The 23,587-nt window shown below is 43.4% G+C and overlaps 1 protein-coding gene across 3 annotated transcripts in view; it reads right to left on the bottom strand.

Moving 5' to 3' along the window:
• irx4b (iroquois homeobox 4b) overlaps positions 1-23,587 on the bottom strand; it is a 35,907-nt gene continuing 12,320 nt past the window's right edge. Inside the window, exons 1-6 of one of the 3 annotated variants that reach the window (XM_078954525.1) lie at positions 3,357-3,464; positions 2,338-2,505; positions 2,153-2,256; positions 1,247-1,403; positions 1,011-1,164; positions 1-925 (exon numbers count right to left, since the gene is read on the bottom strand). In XM_078954525.1, the coding sequence (XP_078810651.1) occupies positions 381-925; positions 1,011-1,164; positions 1,247-1,403; positions 2,153-2,256; positions 2,338-2,499 (1,122 nt within the window). In that variant the 5' untranslated portion in view covers positions 2,500-2,505; positions 3,357-3,464 and the 3' untranslated portion in view covers positions 1-380. Of the gene's footprint in view, positions 926-1,010; positions 1,165-1,246; positions 1,404-2,152; positions 2,257-2,337; positions 2,506-2,607; positions 2,909-3,356; positions 3,465-23,587 lie in introns of those variants that run through there. The other 2 variants (XM_004074435.5, XM_078954524.1) reach the window with 2 other exon arrangements.

Here is a 23,587-nt window from a genome sequence, read left to right as displayed (position 1 = left end):
TGCAGAACACACTCTTTATTGTTGTGACACGGTGCATGTGCAGGCGGTAGTGCAAATGTACAACAGTGTGGTTTTGTGTTTAGACTCCAACTGCAGGAGTGTTTAGTGACAGGTTTTCATTCTAAAACATCCTATAAATCCAGAAGACACTGTTAGAAAAGTTGTGAGTGATATCAGCATCAAATGCAGAGAGCTGTGCCAAAGTCCCAGTCAAATTCCAGTTTCCCCCAAACTGCATGAGCTGCTTTGAAAAGCCTGCAGGGCTGGAGACCCGGGGCTTTCAGCTAACTTTCATTTGGTAGAACTAAAAAACACGGACTCTTCCTTCTGGTCCTGCAGCTGAAAGGTCCAACTGATGAGGAGCTGCATGATGAGATGGACTAAGAGAGTTGGAAGGTGTGTGTTGCTGTCCCTCTGTCCGTCATGGAGTCACTCAAGCCCTTCCACCTGTCTGTAGCTTTCAGCTGCTGGAAGGGCGGCCCATGAAAAACTCCATCCACCCACTCTCTCAGCGTGGCAACCGCTGACTCCTGCTGTCTTTCCGCCTTGCTGAGCGCCATATTCGATGGGAAACCCGGCGAGGAGGAGCCACTTGACAGCAGCATACAAGACGAGTATTCTGGCTGAGAGCTGCTCTCCAGAGACCCGGCAGTGTGAGCTATGGACCAGATTTTGGGCTTGCTGGTTGTGCTCTCCAGCTCTTCATTCACATAGAAGGAGCTGCTTCTGTGTTTGACTGTGGAGAACTCGGGGCAGTCTGACAGTCTCTCTTTGAGGGGCACGAGTTGCTTGTGTGGGAGGTTAGTGTTTGGGTTCCTTTTGTCAACATCAGGCTGAAACTGCAGCTTGGCGTCTCCATCAGAAGCATCTGACTCCAGCAGGTCGAAGTCCTCCAGATCGCTCTGCAGGTCTGCGCACGGCTGGTCTGCAAACGATTCACACAACAGTCTCTACAGGCTGAAGAGAAGGAAGCGCTACAGATGTCCAGACAGACACTTTTTCTTGCTCACCAGGAAGATCTTCGTCACGTTTCAATGGCCTCTCAGCTTCATCACTGTCGTCTTCATAACCTCGGTCGTCGGAGCTCTTACATGCCCGTGGCGACCAAGTCACCTTGTTTTCCTTTTTTAACCTCCTGCGCGCGTTTGCAAACCATGTGGACACCTGGGGGGAGGGGGGTTGAAAAAGACCTTCAACAAAAGCACCACACATTCGCTTAACTGATGATCCACAGACAGAAATCCACCTGCGTCAGAGTCATCCTGGTGATGATGGCGAGCATGATCTTCTCCCCCTTGGTTGGGTAGGGGTTTTTCTGGTGCTCCTGCAACCAAGCTTTCAGCGTGCTGGTGGTCTCACGAGTGGCATTCTTACGGCGAGAAGAACTGTCTAAACAGGAATGCCTGTGCAGGATCGTGAGAGTTAGAATAAAAAAGTTTGGATACTTTGTCCTGTAATGTTTAAAGCCATGGTGAGTAGGGGTCTAAAAAGGAATCAATTATTCGATGAATTGATTTCTATTGCTATGATCCAACCAGATCAAGCTGTCTGAGGAAAGTTGTTCATTGAATCAACTGATAGACTTGTCATTTCAATATTAAATAACTCGATGCTATTGATCTTGGAAAGCATATTTTGGATTGAGAACTGGTAGGATTATTTTACTATAACGCAAAAACTACAAAGTGCATCACAGCGGACAATACACATGTGATGTCAGTAAAAAATGATCAGTCCATCATTCCAGTCCAATGTGTGCAAACATGTACTATCTATAAACATATTTAATTTGCGCTTCATTATCTTGCAATATGGAAAACTTCCCCTGCACTCTTCAGTTCAAGGTATTTCTCTCTGATTCAGACTGGTTGCACTTTTGGCTGAAGATGATCTGGATCTATTTTAGCTCAGTTAATCACATCGTTCAAATAGAAATATGAACTGGATCAACAACCACATATTATGATCTGAATCAAATCGTTGTTAGAATGAATCATTACACCCCTATTGGTGAGTCAGGTTTAGTTGGAGACACTTCTGTCAACAAATGCTGGAAAAATAACAAACCCAAAAAGATATCAGCTGTGGAACATGATGACTGACACCAAAAATGTTCACCATCTCAGTGGGACAAATCCGCACTTGGACTTACCCATATCTTTCACAAGGATGATGCCCAAACATATATTCATAAGGATAGTAAGTAGGGGTCTGGGTTGTGCCCACAGGTGCAGCTTCTTTGGGGTCTATTGGTCCCTGGAAAAAGGAAGAATGAAAGTTTTTTTAAACTCTTGATGTAAATGTTTATTCGTCTCGCCTACTTCCAGCATTACTCACTCTAGCATACACAGTGGAGGCGTCTCCGGAGCAGGTGTTGTAGTAATTCTGGCTCTTTTGGTAAGGGCTGCCGTAGACACCTGCCCCTGGAGCCAGCTGGCTGCCCTGAGAGCGCAGCGCCGGCTGGGATGGATGAGCTCCAGCCAGAGAGCCGGGGGTCATCAGAAACTGAGAAGAAAAACAAACATGTTCGTGATTTGAGTGGACTGTAATGAGTTCCTAAAAAACTGTAGATGCTTCGCCAGGAGGATCGGAAGCAGTGCGCCCTACTTGAGGTGCAGCGGAGTAGGGGTATCCCAGCTGAGAGTAAGCCATGGTTCAACACGATCAACGAGGCAAGAGGTGATGTCCAACAGCATCAAAACAAATCACGTTTCTGACGCTGAACTTCGCTAATGTTTTCCTTTAAAAAGAAATTCTAAAACTCGCTCTATCCGCGGGCGCGCGGACTTTTACGCGCGCATTTCATGTCTCTAAAAAAGTCGCTTTTTCTCCGTTAATCCAGAAAATCGCATCAGCTTCTTCACGACCAGCCTTGTGTGGTGGGAGGTGTGTGATCCTAACGTCTCTGAGATTCACATCTTGGTTTTAAAGTGCGTCTCTATCTATGACGTCAGTGCGCGCGCATTCCTGTGTTCACATCAGGGCAAGGAAAGCCTCTTAATTAATTTCTTCCCATGTTCTTCTCAGCTCCTTCTACCCGTTAAGTCTCCAGGCGCAAAAAAACACGCGGACCTTTCTCCAGCAGCTGCATGGATGCGCACGCGCACGCCTACGCATAGCCCTGAGTGGTTAGGGGTGGAGGGAGGGGGGGACAACGACGTTGACACCACATTGACGCGAGATGATTGATGACTACAACCTGATATTAACATAATCGTTGTGCCCTGTAGTTTAGATAACGTGTCACCTCGGAGAAATCTCGCTGTCACGCGCGCATTCATGAGTGGGAGATTTCGGGCCGCTCCAAGGAAATTAATCAAACAATAAGCACTCCGTGTGTTCCCTTGAGTAAGCACCTTCAGCAGCTGAATGACTTGTCATGTTCTCAATAATAAAGTCTTAAGCTGTCCCGACCAAGCGGAAAGACTTCTCCTCCAACACCTCTGCGTTCTGTTCTCTGCAAGAAGATAGATAGATAGATAGATAGATAGATAGATAGATAGATAGATAGATAGATAGATAGATAGATATCTAGATAGATAGATAGATAGATAGATAGATAGATAGATAGATAGATAGATAGATAGATAGTGGGAGATAGTGGGAGTAAAAACAAAAGTGTTGCTTTTATATTTCTGCAGGGTGTAACTGGATAAAAAAGCAAATTTTCAATTTAAAGGTTAATCAACAGAATAATAACTGCAAGATATTTTATTGGAAGAAAAAAACACCTTTCCAGACCCTCAAGGAGATATAAATTTATAACAATCTAATATAATATATTGGGGCAATTGGAAGTAAAATCAGACTTGAACAAGTGATTATTAGGATCTGACTTTAAGAGAGGGTTGACAGTAAAAAGGCTCTGGTTCGAATCCAAGCTGGGTCCTCTCTGTGAAGAGTTTCCTTCCCCAGTCCAAAAACATGCTTCATATGTTCATTGGTGACTTTAAATGTTTCCATTCGGTGTGGATGTGAGTATGGGAGGTTGTTTGCCTCTTGGTTGTCCTGTGATGGCCTGGAGAAGTGTCTAGGGTGAACTCTGCCTTCCTGAATGGGCTCCAGCATCTCCATGACATGGTCTAGGAAGAAGCATGTTTAGAAAAGGAATGAAGGACTTGAAGAGAAAAAGCCTTAGAGCGTTAGGGGAAAGAGAAAACCAAAGTTTGGGAGCAGAGTGAGTGACTTGTGTGGATTCTGCAGTGGATTTAGGTTTTTCAGTAATGATATTAGTACCGCTGTGTTTTGTCTCCTGTCACAGTGACTCCAGGTTCATGTTAATCATCCAAAGCTGTTTTATTTCTGTGAATTGTCCTCTGTGTCTAGTTTTCAGTTCTTCGTGGTCGGGTCATCTGGTTTGTCATTCTTTTGTGGCGCCCTTGGCTTTGCCATGTTTGCGTTTGCTTATAAAACGTTTTAGTTACCAAGCCTGGTCTCCAGCTCCTGACATGACTTATAGCTATCTGTCTGATGGGGCAGAGATGTAAAAAGGGTAGAAGGGGACCTGAGAGAACACAGAAGAGGAGGAAACTTGGAGATGGCCAGACTGAGGTTATTGTTCCAAAATCTGTTAGAACACTAGTCCACTGGGAGCCAGTGTGAGTCTTTCATGAAGGAGTAAGAGAATGGAAACTGCAGTTTAGTAAATACACAGGTTACAGTTTTATTTTGGGAGGATGATGGGCAGAGATTTAGGATTATCATTGCAGGAGATGACACAGAACTGTGATGAAGGCAGACAATGTGTTTTTTCTTAGTATGAGCTTGAAAGGATGAACCCCAAAGTTTTAGCTGAAAATCAACAGAAGTATTTTTAAAAAGAAATTCACTTGGATTCTGTCACTTTCACATCTAATGTCATGTAAGACATAATCGTGATCTCATTTTTATACTAAATAAAAGAAAATGGAAACTAATGCGGAATCCAAAGTCTTCCCCTATCCCTTCAGCTCCTCCCTATTGCTCCAGTTGTAGTGTCACAAACGGGCAGACGGCTGGTTCCATGTGCAGCATTAGCACAGACAGGATGACAGGTGTCAAGCAAAGCTAAAAGTCAACCGAGCTAAAGCAGGGTTGTGCAGGTCAGAGGTCGGACACGGGAATTACAATGTCAGGGAGCAGGTTTGAATAGTCGTAGTTCAGGTGTGGGTCGGAGGCGGCAGGCAGACTCAGTCAGATAAGGAGCAGGATCTGAAACACGAGAAGAGCAGGAGATAATGCTGGGTGTGCAGGCAGAGTGGCACAAACAATCATTCCCACTGAGCGAGGCTCGGTGCACTGCGCAAGTCTGCATGTGACTGACGATGAGAGTCTGCATCCAGGGACTGTGGGGCGGCTGGGAGATGTAGTGCAAATGGCGTAAATGGTAAATGGCGTATACTTATATAGCGCTTTTCTATCTTCTTCGAAGACCCAAAACGCTAATGCGTTAATAATCCGGGGACAGCTCCTGCTGGTGACCAAAGGGGAGACAGAGCTCAGACTCCTGACATGTAGGAACATTTGGAGCTTTAGTGGAGTCCTTTTGTAAGGTATAGCCTTACAAAACACTTGACTTAGGGCTGAGTATCCCTCCGCCGCTAGGGTGATCTGTGTTGCACTGTGGCATGGAGGAGAAACACATTTCTTCACGTGGGTGTTCTCTGAAGAACAGAAATTTACATTTAAATCTAAATACTGACTTTTTGTTTTTACATGACTCTTTAAAGTTATAAAACTGATGTTATGTATTGTCTAAGCGCTGGCATCTACCCGGCATCTACCTCACCAGAACTCATGATGTCATTGAGTGGAAGTAACATCGGGGTTTGAAGACACTATTTTTCTATAACTCTCTGCTTGTAGGGGTAGGGAGAAGCTGGAGGAGTAGGGCAAGAATTCAGATTCGGCCTAATCTGAAGGTTCTGGTGCTGGACACCAAGAAAAGATTAACTAAGTACAAACTGAAAGTTACTTATGTAACTAAAGTTTTATAAATCCTATAGACTGCCTGAGGCGGTGCTTCAAGCACTGCATGATCCTTCTTGGGCATGCGTAGTTGGAGGATTTACTGACAACAAAGTCACCTGTGAGCTGTGACCTGGGGCGTGCTGGGACCGGGAGTGTCCCTCCCTAGACCGGCCCATGCTTGATGTGGAAAATAAAACAGCCTGTAAATGCAAAGTATTTACACATAGCAATGTTTTTGATAAAATGCAATTTTTTAAACAAAAATATGTAAACAGAAACAAACACGTAAAAAACAAAAACATAAATGTGAACCTAAATAGCTCCAGGGGAATAAAATTATTTAACATTACAAATCCAATACACCACAACTACACCATCAATAACTGCTGAAGTAGTGCACTATTTTCTGCAACATGGTCTATCACTGCGTCATTATCAAGCAACATCCGTATTTCTTCTTCAACTGACAGAAGCATAAACGCCTCCAAGTGCTCCTGGTGGAGTGTACTACGCAGATTTAGGAGCGGAGAAACTTCTCTCACATGCAACCCGAGATATTGAATGAGTTAAAAACTTTCATGCCATCCCGAACACATGATAGGCATCTGTGAGTAAGCTATACTAAGGATGAGCATTTGAAATGTTCACACAATAAATAATAATAGTCAAGTTTCGCCCACACATGCCGAGTGGACATGAACATTTTCCTTGCTTTCAGCTACCACTACGCCAGTCAGCAGTGCTTGTCCCTTTCCAAATGTGAATTTCAGGGTTTTGATCAATATTTATTTCCTGCCTTTGCTGCACTGCCCTATAAAAGAAACCATTAAAAGTACACGTCACTCGGCACATTTATCTACATATTAATACTTTAAAAGAATATTTCTTTCTACTAACAATGTCCTTTTAATGAGAAATGTGTAGATCATTATCAACTTTAACGTGTTTGACATGTTTTCTATTTTATCATTTACCATTTCCATTCTCTGGATCTGTTAGCTGTTAGCTTGGCGCAGCATCCTCCCCCAGCACCTTCCTATGTAACCCTTGTGCTATCCTAGGCACTTTAACACTGGGAGTGGGGTCATCTAGACCCACTAGACAGTGCTCTGAACCTTTTTTCTTCAATGATTTGTGATCTTAACTGGTGTCCATGGATTACATGAAATCTTTCCACCTTTATCCACCTTTGTCATGGTAGGGAGAACACGTCAATGGAAGGGGGGGGGGGGTCATCTAGATAGCACAAGGGTTAATCTAGCTTTTTTAGCTCTACCCATTTTTTATTTTTTATTTTTATTGTAATGGGCAGCCATTCCTCCACTGTGAGGTGGAATAAAAGTTTTTTTTTAAATAAACTTCATTGCACAGATCGAAGTTATAATCGCTAGCTTTCTGCTAAACGGATTGAGCTCGTGCTGCTATTTGCCAACTTTTCAGAAAAGTTGAAGTTTGTTGTTTAGTTCTGTGAACATGTAATTGTTGAATAAAGCACCAGGATGTTTTAAAAAAAAGACTAATTAAAAGTAATAGGAAAAAATGAATTTTTAAAGAGCAACACAAATTAATTATTCACCTTAATGGTAAATGGCGTATACTTCTATAGCGCTTTTCTACCTTACTCGAAGGTCCAAAGCACTTAACAGTCTCAGTCCCATTCACCCATACACACACACATTCACACACTCACACTCCGCTGCAGAACAACAATAATAACATGCGAAAAAAAGCAAACTAAACTACACACTCTTATAAAGACAAGACACAAGGTATTTAGCAAGTTTCAAGTTTCAAACTCTGTCTGTGGTTTTTCTGGATTGGAACCTGTTATTGAAGCTTTAAGGAATTTCAGTGGATGGCTATGGCGATGGCTCCCACTTATTACATAGCTTAAGGTCTGATGTCATCGTCATTATTGATGGTAAAGTTCCATCCAAGGACAAACTGTTCCTGGTCTTGGGTTTTGTTTAGACCCACTTTACATTTGAGTGGAGCAGCACCAGGACCAGCTTTGCATGGTGACAAGCCTCTGGACCAATCTGGCTCCTGTAACCTGAGAGAATTAAACACTTACAGAGGAACAAGCTCTTAACTATTTTGGTTTACTTAGTCTTGCTTTTAGAGGCAAGTATTGGTGCAGTGTTTTCTCTACTATTCAAAAGACACAAGACCCATTTCTTTGGAATTTGTATCTGTTAGCAACATCTTAATCTCTGTACTTCAGCCAACAGAAACTGGTTTGGCTGACTATGTATTTTTTTCTTGTTTACTTGGTCTTAAAAAGATCTCAAATCGCTCGATTCACTGTCCAGTTTCAGTGCAGGCTACCAATAAAATCAGACCACATTTGTCTTTGTCAGTTTCTGAAATATGAAACCAGTAGCTGCACATTTAGCCCAAACCAGGAACCGACTCCAGTCCTCTTGATGTAGGTTCGGCGGAACCGAGTGATCTCCTGATTCATGCGCTCCACTTGTCTATCGGACTGAGGGTGGTAGCCGGACGTGAGACTCCGTTGATGCCCAGGCCCTTGCAAATTTCACGCCTCACTCATGATGACCTTACGAGTGAGGCGTGAAACTTGCAAGGGTCACAGGGACCACGGCTCACACTTATGCTGCAACCTGTTTCATACGGTTTGATCTCAAAGTTATTCAAATGAACTTTCTGAATTTAATATTTTCTTTTGATTTTTAATTTACTAATTTGGAGCAGAGTGCAGATGGATGCTTTTTTGCCCCTCATGCATTTTGACATTCTCCTAAACTGAGTAAATGCTTTTACTTGTAATTGTTGCAGTGACAATAAAGGGAATTGATTCATTCATTGAGTTGGAGTCATTTTCAAAGATACATTCCCAAAGTAAAACTTGGTAGAAAAGAATCAACTACATACAGATTCTTTTTAATGGAAAAGAACATTTTGATAAGGATTCATTTGTTTCCCGTCTTCACTTTTTTTCTACATTACCTTTCAAGGAAAGTAAAGGGAGGGAACTGAATTAGAAACTGAATGGTTTCAGACAAAGGAAGAGAGAGAGTCTTGCAGTTTAACCCTTTCATGCCGTATTCGCTAATTCAGAAGAACAAATTTTTTCAGGACTCCTCTTAATTTAGCATCAACTTTGGTGGAATAAATAATAACAGGTTTTTTTATATAATGGGAAAGTCAGACACGAAGGAGTTAAGGAAACGAGAACGAGGAGAAAAAAATGAAGCCTTGGCAAGAAAACATGGAGAGCCAAAAAAAGATGAGAAATCGTTTATAGTCAGGGGTATGTAATGGGGCTCGGGGATGCAAAGAGGTAAAAGGACAAAATAATCCCAGAGCACCCAGAGTAATGCTGGAACAACAGAGCTGCACCACCAGAAAGCATCTCCATCCCCACCGGGGAACAGACATCTGTGTACCGACGCTTGATTGACATTCCATTTGTCCCGTGAAAGGTGCTCAGATACCAAACATGGACTAACTGTCTTCCACTCATCTGTGCTCAAAGCTCAGAAAGGAACTTTTCTCCTTGTGCTGCTGCTGCACATTTCTGCACAAAATATATGTCACTCAAAGAAGTAGCTTATTGTTTTGACATTTTGATGAGAAACTCTGCAGTGTTCATTCCTGATGTATAGGGAAGCTTGAATGGAAAATACTTGAAAAAAGACAAACTACCCATAGAGCAGCAGAGGAGCAGAGTATGGATGCACACAGAGATGAAGAGATGATCTTAATACCTTCTTTTTGAGCATTCAGTAGTCTAATTGTAGATAAAATATGGTCTCCTTATACATTTATGGCATTTTTCTAGTATATTTTTCCTACTGCTATGTGCTTGTTAGAGCGTAATTACATCTTTCTGATCTGATTCCCTTCACATCAATCATTCATTAAAGATGCTCTGCCCAAAAAAAGGAAGGAAACGCGTTCTCAGTTCCTTCTTCTTGCGTGCGGTTTTAGCCATAATGCTGTAGGTGGTGGAAGTATGGAAGCGTTTCTGTAGCATAAATAAAAATAAAAGTCAATACTTCATTTTCACAATGAAGCTGCATTCGTGACTCATAAATAAAATGAAAAATCAATCCGCCAAACAGCTTTTTCATTTTCTTCTTCAACACTGCTTATTCTGTCACTTAATTAAATGATAAAGAAAATGATATTTGACATTTCATTTAAAAAAAGTTCTTTAGTAAATGCGTAGAAAAATTCCTTTAGAAATGTATAATTTGACGATTAAAATAATTAACAGAAATGCTTTTTCATTTTCACAATGTAACTGCATCAAATGACTTAAAGATAAAATCAAAAATCTATCCTTCAAATTACTTTTTCATTTTCTACTTCAACACCACTCATTCTGTGACAAAAAGGGGATTGGATTTTCGTTTTCACATCCCCCTGCAAAAAGTGAAGCATGATTCAATTTCAGTCAGCATTTCCAGGAGGGAGGCGGGGCGATGACGTCAGTCACTGCGTTGTTAGCCCTACCAGCAAACAGTGTTGCCAGATTGGGCGGTTTTGGTTCTAGATATGCAGGTAAAAATGGCTTCGGGCAGGTAAGCATAATTTGGGTGGTTTTAGGGTGGGTTCTAAAAATAATAATAATGGATTGGATTTATCTGCTTTTCCAGATGCTCAAAGCACTTCCAATGTGTCCATTATTCATTCATTCCTCATTCATACGCCAGAGGCGTGGCTGCCAGTTCGCGCCTACAGCCCCTCTGACCATCACCGGGACATTCATACACATTCACACACCAGTGGAGCCAAACTGGAGGTAGGGAGGGTGACTAGGGGGAGCGGGGATCAAACCGCTGACCGTTGGAGAGATCATGAGCCACTGCTGCCTAATAGCAGCTTTTACAAGCTTTGCTTGTTTCTTTTTCGCCATGCTAAACGTTTGCTGTTTGGACCAACACGCATCTTCTAAATGTGCTTTTATTACTTTTATGATTATTATTAAGGGCCTGTTCGCACATAATTTTTTTAATCTGTGCGGTCAGTGCTCAGGTCCGCGGAAGGTGGAAATGCTGCTCTTAAAACGTCTACGTTTGATAGTCTCAGCAGTATAGTATAGTATAGTGTAAATGCAAAAACCGGATACAGGTCGCTTTTAAAAGATGATGTAAGTGGGTCGTCAAAAACATCGGATATAGTTAGAAAATCGGATTTGGGCATCAAGACCTGCAGTGTAAATGCAGCCTTACAGAACCTCATTACACAAAAAAACGTTTTTTCTTTAGAACATTTTACTTTTTCTCCCACAGAGTCACACTAGCGCTAGACGCCATTATTGCAGTGAGTAACAGGAATAGGAAAGCCAAAAGAAAGAACCCTGTTCAGCATTTAAAAAGATTTTTAGACAGGCGAGAAATGTTTGGCTAAAACAGAAAATGCTGCTGACTGAACTCAAAAAAATGATTTATCTTAACTGAAGCAAATAATTAAGTTAGATCAAAGTAAAAAGTTTGTTTTTCCAACATCCATATGTGGTCTTATCACCCTCTCACGGTGGAAAAAGTATTATCTGAGCTTCTTCATCCACTAAATCATCTTCAAATGGACACGCCATGCTGCTTCACCTCTCTGAAAACAAACTAACCTTCAACTAAACCTGCTCCAGACCAGGTTATGTTCAGAGCATGAGTTGCCATGGCAACTTGACCTACCCTGAAACATTACTCTGTTTTTGGAACAGAAAGCTGAGGTTATCTGCTTCCTTAGCCTCAAACTTACCATGGTAACCAGCATAACCTACTTGTTGGAATACCCCCCAGGTAAAAAAGACGATACCCTGCTGTCAAACCCAGGTTATATGAACAATGTCTGGATCCAGTGGATGTGGGTCCCAAAAATACAGAGGGGGGCTTACGACAGGAAATCTACATCTTTTATTAGCAAACTCAAACATGAAAAATCTGGGGAACCGCAAACAGATCCAGGTTTCAAAATAAACACTTCGTTGTACTTTCAAAATAAAACATTATTTTATATTTAAGGTGACATGCCCATGCGATAATGTGGGTTACCGCAGAGAACACTGGCGTCCATTTTTCCCATGGACAATAAAAGTTTACATTTGGAAGTACAAAACATTATATTTATGATATAAAACATGAAATTCCAAAGGAGTAAGTGAGGAAGGAGTGGGGATAAGGACTGATTGTTGAAGTTTTGGATGAGGAAAGAGAACGGGACAAACTACTCGACACAGGAGTGACAAACCATGCCTCAATGTTGTTTGAAAGAAGATTGCAGGCAACTAAGAATATTTGCAAATGTTGGAAATGTTAGCTTAAATGAGCACTATATTTGCGCATGCTAATGTTGTCATCACTTTTTGCCAATCAATGGGTGGCTACAGCGGCACTGCCTCAACTGTTCCGTTCCATTCATCAATAAACCTACAGCCGATGGGAGCTTCAAGATGTACAGTTCGGTACTGTTTAACCCTTGTGCTATCGTAGGCACTTTAACATTGGGAGTTGGGTCATCTAGACCCACTAGACAGTGCTCTGAACCTTTTTTCTTCAATGATTTGTGATCTTCACTGGTGTCCATGGATTACATGAAATCTTTCCACCTTTATCCACCTTTGTCATGGTAGGGAGAACATGTCAATGTAAGGGGGGGTCATCTAAGATAGAACAAGGGTTAATGGGTTTATTTTAGTATGGAAACGCTCATAATACTGGACCGGATCGGACCGCTCAGAGGAAGCAAGGCAAAGAGGCCACCATGCAAAGAGGAACCTGGCAAGCCCATTGCAGACTCACACATCAATGCACAGTTGAGGGAACTGACACCACCCCTTCTTCTTCCGCAGAAGAAAAGGTGTTTTAGAAATAATCTGTCAAATATAACTTGGAGGACGAGGAGGACTCATTAATGCAACAAAAGGTCAGAATGACTTAATCAAGGTCCTGATTAAGTCATTCTCCGTGTTCATTAGAGTGGCAATGGAGCCCAGATGTCCACCTCAACCCCAGCAGTTTACAGAATTCAGACCAGTATTGGCAGTAAACTGAGGTCCCCGACCTGAGATAATGTATTAGGAACGCTATGGAGCCGGAAAACATAACATTTTGAGCCAACAACTCTGCAGTCTCTTTAACTAATGGCAATTTACTAAGGGGTCTCAGGAGAGCCATCTTAAAGAACCACAGATGAAGGACAATCATGGTGTGACCATGACGGTGGCGGCAATCTATGAAGGAAATCCAGGGAGATGTGGAGGCACAGCCTAATGGGGACCTTATTACAGTCAGGATAAGCTTTAAAATATTTGGTATAGTCTCTGGTCACTATAGGCCACCACAGAAATATGACACCACTGAAGAACTTTAGGTCTCAGTGTCTGGCATATATATCTAGTCGGTGAACACCAGGATGGAGTAGCTGTCCCCTGCTGAAGGATGGCTGGATAGATGGATGGCTGGCTGGCTGGATGGATGGAGTGGTGAACTGAGTTTTGAGTCATTAGAAGTTTTTGTTAGCCATTGGGGTCCATAATACTGCTTTCCAGAGTTTAACTGATGTAGCAGAGATCCAACCTGACTGTGTTTCTGGATTAACTGTCAACAGAAGTTGTAAATCCCAAGAACCTTTGGAGATTATTCCAGTTCACAGAGATGTACCATTCACAACTGCAGGGATCTTCAAAAACAATCAGACCTATGAAAAGACATAAAAATGTCCACCTCTCAGCTTTCACAAATGCTTGAAAAACCTGGCAGAGGGATATTACAGAGGCACACTGCAGGTGTGGGAGAGGTGAGCCGGTAATCCACCACCATTTAGACATGTCTTTGCTGTCTCACTGTGTAGTGGTGGGTCAGGGTTTGTACGCCGGCAGCCCTTCCTCGGCGGGGGTGCTCCTTCTCCATGTTCCCTAAAGGTGTGCTTGTCAGTCAGAACCTGGAAGCACAAGTAAAGTCCATCTTTCTCCCCGAAAATACAAACATGCAGTTTTGAACCGTTTTGAACCATCATGAGTAACTAGTATAAAGAATTTATAAGTCCAACTCACGGGATCCCTTTCAGGGTCACAGAGTTGCCAGAGCCCATCCTAGTTATGGTTGGGCAAAGGTGGCGTACACTCAGACAGGTCGCCAGTTTGTTGCAGGGCCACACACTCGCACATCCACACAAATCCACACCTAGTGATACTGCAAAGCAACTAATTCACATAAGAAGCATGTTTTTGGACAGTGGGAGGAAGCTGGAGTGCCCGGAGAAAAACCCACACATGCAGAGACAAACACACTCCACATAGAAAGCCCAGCTGGGATTCAAACAGGGCCTTCTCCCTTTGAGCCGAGAGTGCTAGCCATTGTAGTATGTTTTGCTTCAGCTTTTTTCTGTGACTGTTTCTTTTTTTGTGGAAAAGATTTAGAGACAGAAAGCTAGGTGCGAATAATTAGACGGTGAGAGTTTATTCCCTTCTTTCTGCATTTGCCATCTTCTTGTTAAGCATGATGGCGTTGCCAAGAAAAAGTGTATGTGGAGCTTGGTCTGATCCACAAACAAGGCTGCCAGCACCAAGCTGCTGTGCTAGCAGCCAGCAGAAGCCATGCTGCTGTCTCATCACAGGCTCATGGAAGATCTGCAGCAGCTGAACTCTGAGTGGGATACTATAAATGCCCCGGCCTTTCTCATCAATGATGTAAGACACTGGAACAGAGACAAGCTAACCCTCTTAGCCACAGTGTGTGTATGTTGTGTGAGACAGAGGAAGAAAAACATGGGAGTGGGAAAGAAGACAGGTTCAGGCTGAAGCAGCTCTTAAGAGTGTGTACAATTTGAGCTGAGCCCTGGGAGGCCAGCAGTATTCCTCCCCATCTCTTCCACTTCATTACACCGGCAGCAGACATACATTATTCAGCTGTGCAGGCTTCAGCCCACGGGGACCGTTAGAGCCTTTAACAAACACTTTAACCTGCCGTCACATTCATCCACTCACTTTTTATCCACCATCCCTTCCTCTCTCCCTAGATTTCAGATCATGCTCTCGTTTTTTGCTCACAATGAAGTTCTATACATTTTTATGTTTTAAATTAATCTAAATGTATTAATTTATGGAATAAGGACAGGTATAAAAACATGGACATACTACAAACAGCAGTCCCATGCTTGCCCATATCATAATTCCATAATGCTTTTAGCAAGAGTTAGTTTGCAGCATTTTTCCTTAGTTGGGCTTTTTTTTTTTACATTAACCAGTTTGAAAAGAATATACAGGGACGCATCAAAATGATTAAAAACACACATCAAATCAACCAGTTAGAAACTGTGGGCAGCACTGGTGCTGATACGACTTTGTTTTTTAAAAAAGACTAAGACTGGACACAGACTTCAAATCAGTGGGAGTTCCAAAGTCTTGCACCTTTCACATAGAGGGCAGTCTGAGCAAAACTAGTTTTGCAGAAAGGGATCTTACAATTCCCAGTAGAGATCTGGTTGATCTGCTCAAAGTCTCTAATTTACAGATGAAAGTCCTTAAAGACTTGGTGTCAGTTCATTGAGGCATTTAAAAATGATTTTTTGAAAACTAAAATTCATCAAATTAATAAATGCGTGTAAAGATTATTGCTAATAACTGTGGAACAAAGTATTTATTCTCATCTGCTTTTTAGTTAAGTTTTTAACTCAGACTGACCTCAGCTGGACGTGAAAACATGAAATCCTGTTTAAACTATCAGAACAGTCAAACTTCTGAAAACTTAGAGACATGAAACTTGTGCTTCAAAGACATAAGATTGTTAAAGAAACCAAAGAGAAGCAAAGTGAACTGCCTCAAACCACAGATCCTCTTCGTCTGTTTGAGAATCCATGAGAGACGGAGCTGCAGCTCAGCTCAGTCCTGAGGTGCCATCATCTGGTGAGGTGAGGTTACTGCAGCCTTTTGTGACAGTCGCGTGTGTGCGTGCGTGCGTGCGTGCATGTGTGTTGGTTTTAGCCTGAGAGGGGCTCACTTTGCCGGAGTTTTAACCGGATGAACACAGTCTGTCTGCTGGTATGCATGGTGTGGTGGTAGATCTCCCATCTCTGACTGGACCCCCCCTGGAAGAGATGCCACCACCAACATCTATGTTGATCCTCCCTCCTTGACTTGGGTTTTGTTGGCAGCTCATTTGATGCAAATTATTTATCATAATGTTGGCACCAAAACCCATTTGAAATACTCAGATCTTTGGGAACGGGGTGGGATTAAATAAATTCACTTCCTTCCATTCCCTTTCAAGCAACATTTATTAATATGTCTAAATATCGTAAGTCTGATTCGTGTTTGTATGAATGTATAACTTGTGATTGTATTGTTGTTGTGTATTATTCTTATTTGATTGCTTGAAATAAACCATTTCAAATCAAATCAAAATCAAAATTTCTCTATCAATGTAAAACTAACTTTACAGAGAGTATACATCACAGTCATCACTTCTCTCTTTCTGAACTAAAACTACCAGTTTCCCTTCTTGCACAGCTCCATCATGTAGTTCCATATCATCAATCAATATCTGCAGACTTTGACCCCCCCCCTGAAATGCTGCAATGCTCCTGCCTTGCAGTGGACAGTTGTGGATGACAGTATAAGCTGGTGTTCCCCAGAGGGTGGCTGGGTAATTTTCTCAGATCGATCCTCTGGGAGCAAGAAGGCTGGTTTTCTGTGTCCACTCCAATCACATCACTAATGGAGAGCCGGGTTAGCATCTGTGACAGCAGAGACACCAGAGCTCCTCTGTGTGTGTCTGATGGAGATAAACAGTTGGTGGGTTTCCCCTTTCTACAACCCCCCCCCCCCCCCCCCCCCCCCCCCCCCCACACACACACACAGCTGCATACTGGACAGGGTTAATACACTCCATTAAGCTCTATTATCCTAATCAACTCTGGCAAATGAATGTGGACTCGCATTACTGTGTGTGTGGGTGTGTGTGCATGAACATGCACTTCATGTGTAATGATGCTGCACAGATATGTGACCCATGAGTCAAATCTCATTATCCACAAAGTAAACGAGGTGCAGGGAGGAAGACCTTTTTTTCTGCAGTCTGGCTCAGTCTTCATCCTCTGAGCACAATTCTGGTACAAACCAACTTAAGTTCACTAGAGCTACAAAGGTCTTTATGTTAAATACTGACAGGTAGTTTTACTGGTGGTCGATGCTGAGGTAGAATGCTATGATGCTTTCTCAAAAAGAACATAGTGAACAGAGGAGAAGTCAGCTGTGATCAAACTTCTGCTGACTCATGGGCGTTAATGGTTTTAATTACATGCAATGAAAGCTAGCACCTGGCACAGCATTCAAACCAGAGAACTGTGAACTACACAGCTAATTCCAAATGCTCAGTTGCCAAAATATTTAGAGGAAACTTCGAAACGGGACTTTTTTAACCACTCATTTAAACAGACCTGCCCCTTATCTAAAAAAAAGTTCATATCAAAAGATCCTATGTTCATGTGTTCTTTGCATTCTGTGAGCTCACTAGTTAGAGTCTCTAATGACTTGTTGTTGGCCTCAGAAAAGGGACTACTTTCTATTCTGGTCCTGTTAGACCTCAGTGCTGCCTTTGACACTATCGACCACGGTATTTTACTCCATAGATTAGAGCAGGACATAGGGATCAGAGGATCTGCTCTCCAGTGGTTTAAATCCTATCTGTCCCATAGGTATCAGTTCGTTAATGTAAATGGACATTCCTCTCAGTGCACTCGAGTCAACTACGGAGTCCCACAGGGCTCAGTTTTAGGACCCATGCTGTTTATGCTTTATATGCTACCCCTAGGAAACATAATCAGGAAACACAGCATTAATTTTCATTGTTATGGCGACGATACGCAGTTGTATTTATCCATGAAGCCTGACCAGAATGAAAATATAGAGAAACTGAACGCCTGCATCAGAGACATCAAGACCTGGATGACAATTAATGACCTCCTCTTGAACCCAGAAAAAACTGAGGTCATTATACTTGGTCCTAAAAACCTCAGAGATGCTCTGTCTGCTCAGATAGTCTCCCTGGATGGCATAAGTATAGCCCCCAATTCCACAGTTAGAAACCTTGGGGTTTTATTTGACCAGGATTTATCATTTAAGGCTCACATATCTCAGGCGTGTAGAACTGCCTTTTTTCACCTGCGGAATATTGCTAAGATCAGAAATATACTTTCTAAGAGTGATGCTGAAAAACTCATCCATGCATTTGTTACGTCGAGGCTGGATTACTGTAACTCCTTGTTAGCAGCGTGTCCTAAGAGTTCCTTAAGAAGTCTCCAGCTTGTTCAGAATGCAGCAGCTAGATTGTTAGCTGGAACTAGCAGAAGAGATCACATCACTCCTGTGTTAGTTTCACTTCACTGGATCCCAGTTGATTCCAGAATCAAGTTCAAGATCCTCCTGTTAACCTATAAGGCCTTACATGGAATGGCCCCGTCCTATATTAAGGACCTCATGGTCCCTTACCATCCAATGAGAACACTTCGCTCGCAAAATGCAGGACTGCTTGTGGTTCCTAGAATTAGTAAAAGTATAGTTGGAGGTAGAGCGTTTAGCCACCAAGTCCCTGTTTTATGGAATAAAATCCAAGCTCATGTAAGAGAGGCCGACTCAGTTTCTACATTCAAAGTTAGACTGAAAACATTCCTCTGTGGACAAGCTTATTATCAGACTAGCTAGTATTCAGAGAACATTTAACTTACTGTTAACAGGTTTGAATTAAATTTAATACAGATAACAATTGGTTGCTAGTAGGCTGCTCCAGATCCTAACTGCATCTCAACCCATCCACACCCGACCTGACCCTTACACCACACAAATTTCAAGGGATGATCTGATCCCATTGCAACCACAGGAATATTTTCAAAGGACGTCCAGATCCTGCCTACACTGCAGTCTATCCACAACTGTACCCAAAGACTACTGACAACACTCCCCTCTACCCACCCCTACTTTGGTTTAGCAATCAGCTATTGAATTCTATGACTTTATGTTCTTTATGATTCATGTTTATTACACAATCACCAGCATGAAGTGTATTGAGATGACTATTGTTGTAAATAGTGGGCTATATAATACAATTTAATTGAAAGTCCCACTCCTACAAGGACAAAGCGCTTTACAGTCACACACACATTCACACACTGGTGGCCGCTCCGCTCCCAAACACAGGCGCCCGCCTACCACCAGGGGCAAGGTGGGGTTCAGTGTCTTGCCCAAGGACGCTTCGACTCATGGGCGTGCAGGCGGGAATCGAACCTGCAAACTTACGATCATGGGTCGACCGCCCTACCGCTGCACCACGGCCGCCCCATTTTATGCACAGTAGCTCATCAGAAATACAATTCTGGTTTGTGCGCAGGACTGTTTTTTTTTTTTTAAACTTGTCCTGTCCAACAGCTGAGCAAGCAGATCAGAGCTGAAGGCCTCTGGTGTTGGACAGATTTTAGTGTTACAACATGGGTTTATGGAATTTCAGACAGACTGAGTGTATATTTGTATAAACCCATTTTGTATTTAGGGCTAAGCTTTATTTATGATCATTATATTTGTATGAATTCCTTGTTGGACGGGACAGACAAAAGAAGAGAGTGTGATGTTAGAGATGGGGTAGATGGGCCCAGATAAGAGACATCCCACCGCCCGGGAGTCACGAGCCCCCACCCCCAGAGGTAGGCCAGGACCACCCATGGCTAGCCCGCACTGCACACCTGTGCAACCTGCCCACCAGCCCTGCAGAGGACAAACAGGGGAAAACAGCAGAAACCAACCACCTAACTGGGTAGATGGACGCCAGCGACCAGCAGAGGCCCAGACAGGGCCAGGGTACGGTGAGCCAGAGGACCAGGCTGTACTTCAGGGCTCCCCAAACTTTTCTAGCTAGGGCCACAGGACGTGAACATTCTCTGATCGGGGGTCAGGGTCAGTTTGAAACAGAAAAAGTGTGACAGTCGCAGAGGTGCCTAAATATATAGTGACAGTATTTTAGAAAATGAATAACCAAATTAATCTACGTGGTTTTTCCAAAGAAATAAAGCTTCAGTTGTCCATTCACAATCTTAAGTAAATGTTCAACTTCAGGTCTAAGAGCAGAATCTCTTAAATGACTTATGTGAGCAGTCTCCTCAGGTTTTTGTGTTCTTTCCTTTTAACCCTTTTAACCCTTGTATCAAGATGACCATTGATGTGTTCTCCCTACCATGACAAAGGTGGATAAAGGTAAAGAGGATTTCATGTAATCCATGGACACCAGTGAAGATCACAAATCATTGAAGAAAAAAGGTTCAGCGCTCTGTCTAGTGGGTCTAGATGACCCAACTCCCAATGTTAAAGTGCCTAGGATAGCACAATGGATATATATTTATAAAGCACCAACACTGTTTCTGACTTTCACCAAAAAATGTTCACTTTTTTTAGAGGTTTGAAGTGTTTTCACAAATGCAATTGAGGGCGGAAATGGACTAGATGTGAGAACAAGGTTCTGTTAGAATGCTACTCCTCAAGTAATCCCACCCAGAGGGGTTACATGCAGAGAATGTGGAATGAATGGATGCTTCGAAACCCACAATCAAGGCTAACTGCCAAACAACTGTTAGCTCAGTGCTCTAACATCCACAAACGGCAACTCCTATCACAACTTGAGATTGAAGCGATACAATACAATGCCACAGGAGAGCCAGAACAACAGGTCAGAGAGGAGGTTATGCCACACTCCCACCCTGAGATTGGATACACAGCCCCAACAACCACAATTACGCTGAGCGAGGCAGCAATTGACCTGAAAGACAAGATCATGTCTACAATGAACACTAGGCAACCCCGACACCAACTACAACGGTTAAGTGATGTACCTGAAAGTCTACTGGAAACTGTGAATGAAGCATTGAGGGCAATTCCTACCACAAACATTACAGAAACCAATGAACTGGTTTACACTTCAGCAGCAGTGATCCTTGAGATGATTGGCTATAAGAGCAACCATGGGAGAAAAACATACCCACCATGGAAGCAACGGTAAGAGGCCAAAATCAAGGCAACTCGGAAAGATGTGAGTAAGCTGACAAAGGCTCAAAGAGGTACAATGAGAAAGCAAGTACCTAAGAGATACAGCCAGATGTCCATACCTGAAGCACTGGAAACTGCCAAACAAAGGCTCCTAGCCTTGAGCAGCCGCCTAAAGAGGTACACAAGAGACAATGAAGCCAGACGAATAAACAGGCTCTTCGCAACTCAACCTGCAAAAGTGTACGCTCAGTGGCAGGGTCAAAACAGCCGAGCAGACCCACCAAGGCTAGAAACTGAACAGTACTGGAAAAGTATATGGGAGAAAGAGACAGCACATAACAGCAATGCCCAGTGGCTGGTCTCTCTGAGAAAAGAACATAGCAACCTCCCTGAACAGAATCCAGTAACCATCACAGTGGCAGACATCCAAGAAAGAGTCTCAGGTATGAAGAACTGGACAGCACCGGGCCCTGACATGATACATGCCTACTGGCTAAAGAAGCTTACCGCACTCCACGAGCGCCTGGCAGCACAAATGAACCAGCTGCTAAGGGATGGGACTCACCCCGAATGGCTAACGGAAGGGCGAACAATCCTGATCCAGAAGGATCCCTCAAAGGGTGCAGTCCCATCCAACTACCGGCCAATTACCTGTCTGTCCACAACATGGAAGCTCATGTCAGGCATCATTGCAACAAAGATAAATAGGCACATGGATCAATTCATGAGTAACACACAGAAAGGCATTGGTAGAGACTCCAGAGGAGCCAAACACCAACTCCTGGTCGACAGAATAGTCGCTCAAGACTGCAAGTCACGACACACCAACCTGTGCACAGCCTGGATTGATTACAAGAAGGCCTATGACTCAATGCCACACACATGGATCACTGAATGCTTGGAGCTGTACAACATCAACAGGACTCTAAGAGCCTTCATAGGAAACTCAATGAAGCTGTGGAAAACCACCCTTGAAGCCAATGGGAAGCCACTTGCACAAGTGTCCATCAAATGTGGGATATACCAAGGTGATGCTCTGTCCCCACTGCTGTTTTGCATAGGTCTGAACCCCCTCAGTCAAATAATCACCAAGACTGGCTATGGATACCGACTCAGAAATGGGGCCAACATCAGTCACGTCCTCTACATGGATGACATCAAGCTATATGCTAAGAGCGAGCGTGACATTGACTCCCTGATCCACACCACCAGGATCTACAGTACTGACATTGGGATGTCATTCGGGCTCGAGAAATGCAGCCGGATGGTGACAAAGAGAGGCAGGGTAGTCCACACAGAAGGGGTCTCACTCCCAGAAGGAACAATAGCAGACATCGAGGACAGTTACAAGTACCTTGGAATCCTGCAGGCAAATGGCAACCTGGAGCAGGCAACAAGGAAAGCTGCAACAGCTAAATACCTCCAACGAGTAAGGCAAGTCCTGAGAAGCCAGCTCAATGGCAAAAATAAGACCCGGGCAATAAACAGCTACGCACTGCCCGTTATCAGATACCCTGCAGGAATAATAAGATGGCCAAAGGAAGAGATACAGACCACGGATGTTAAAACACGAAAGCTCCTCACCATGCATGGAGGGTTCCATCCCAAATCCAGCACCCTGAGACTGTATGCTAGCCGCAAGGAAGGAGAGCGAGGACTAGTGAGCGTAGAAGCCACTATCCAGGATGAAACATCCAAGATCCATGAATACATCAAGCTCAAGGCCCCAACTGACAGTGTGCTCAGTGAATGTCTCAGGCAATGGAGAACAGAGGATACAGTGCTGGAGGACAGATCCTCATGGGAGGACAAACCCCTGCATGGGATGTACCACCGGACCATAACTGAAGTGGCTGATATCAAGAAGTCCTACCAATGGCTAGAAAGGGCTGGCCTACAGGACAGCACCGAAGCGCTCATCCTGGCAGCCCAGGAACAAGCCCTGAGCACCAGAGCAATAGAGGCTCAGATCTACCACACCAGACAAGACCCAAGGTGTAGGCTGTGCAAAGAAGCGTCTGAAACAATCCAGCACATAACTGCAGGGTGTAAGATGCTGGCAGGGAAAGCATACATGGAGCGCCACAATCAAGTGGCTGGAATAATATACAGGAACATGTGTGCAGAATATGAACTGGAAACCCCAAGGTCAAAATGGGAAACACCTCCGAAGGTTGTAGAGAATGAGAGGGCAAAGATCCTGTGGGACTTCCAGATCCAGACTGATAGGATGGTAATGGCGAACCAACCAGACATTGTAGTGGTGGATAAAGAACAGAGGAAAGCCGTTGTGGTGGATGTGGCAGTGCCAAGCGATGGGAACATCAGGAAGAAGGAACATGAGAAACTGGAGAAATACCAGGGACTCAGACAAGAACTGGAGAAAGCCTGGAAAGTGAAGGTGACAGTGGTGCCTGTGGTAATTGGAGCACTTGGGGCAGTAACCCCCAAGCTGGAGGAGTGGCTACAACAGATACCTGGAAAGACTTCAGACCTCTCAGTCCAGAAAAGCGCAGTGCTAGGAACAGCTAAGATACTGCGTAGGACCCTCAAGCTCCCAGGCCTCTGGTAGAGGACCCGAGCTTGGAGGAGAAACCACCCGCGGAGGGTGAGAGAGGCGTTTTTTTTTTGTTTTTTTTTTAT

The sequence above is a fragment of the Oryzias latipes genome, chromosome 11 (genome assembly GCF_053564925.1).
Source record: "Oryzias latipes strain Hd-rR chromosome 11, Olatipes_Hd-rR_3.1".
In the NCBI taxonomy this organism is placed as follows: Eukaryota; Metazoa; Chordata; class Actinopteri; order Beloniformes; family Adrianichthyidae; genus Oryzias; species Oryzias latipes.
Note: the sequence above shows the minus strand (reverse complement) of the source record. Positions and strands in the feature narration are given on the sequence as shown.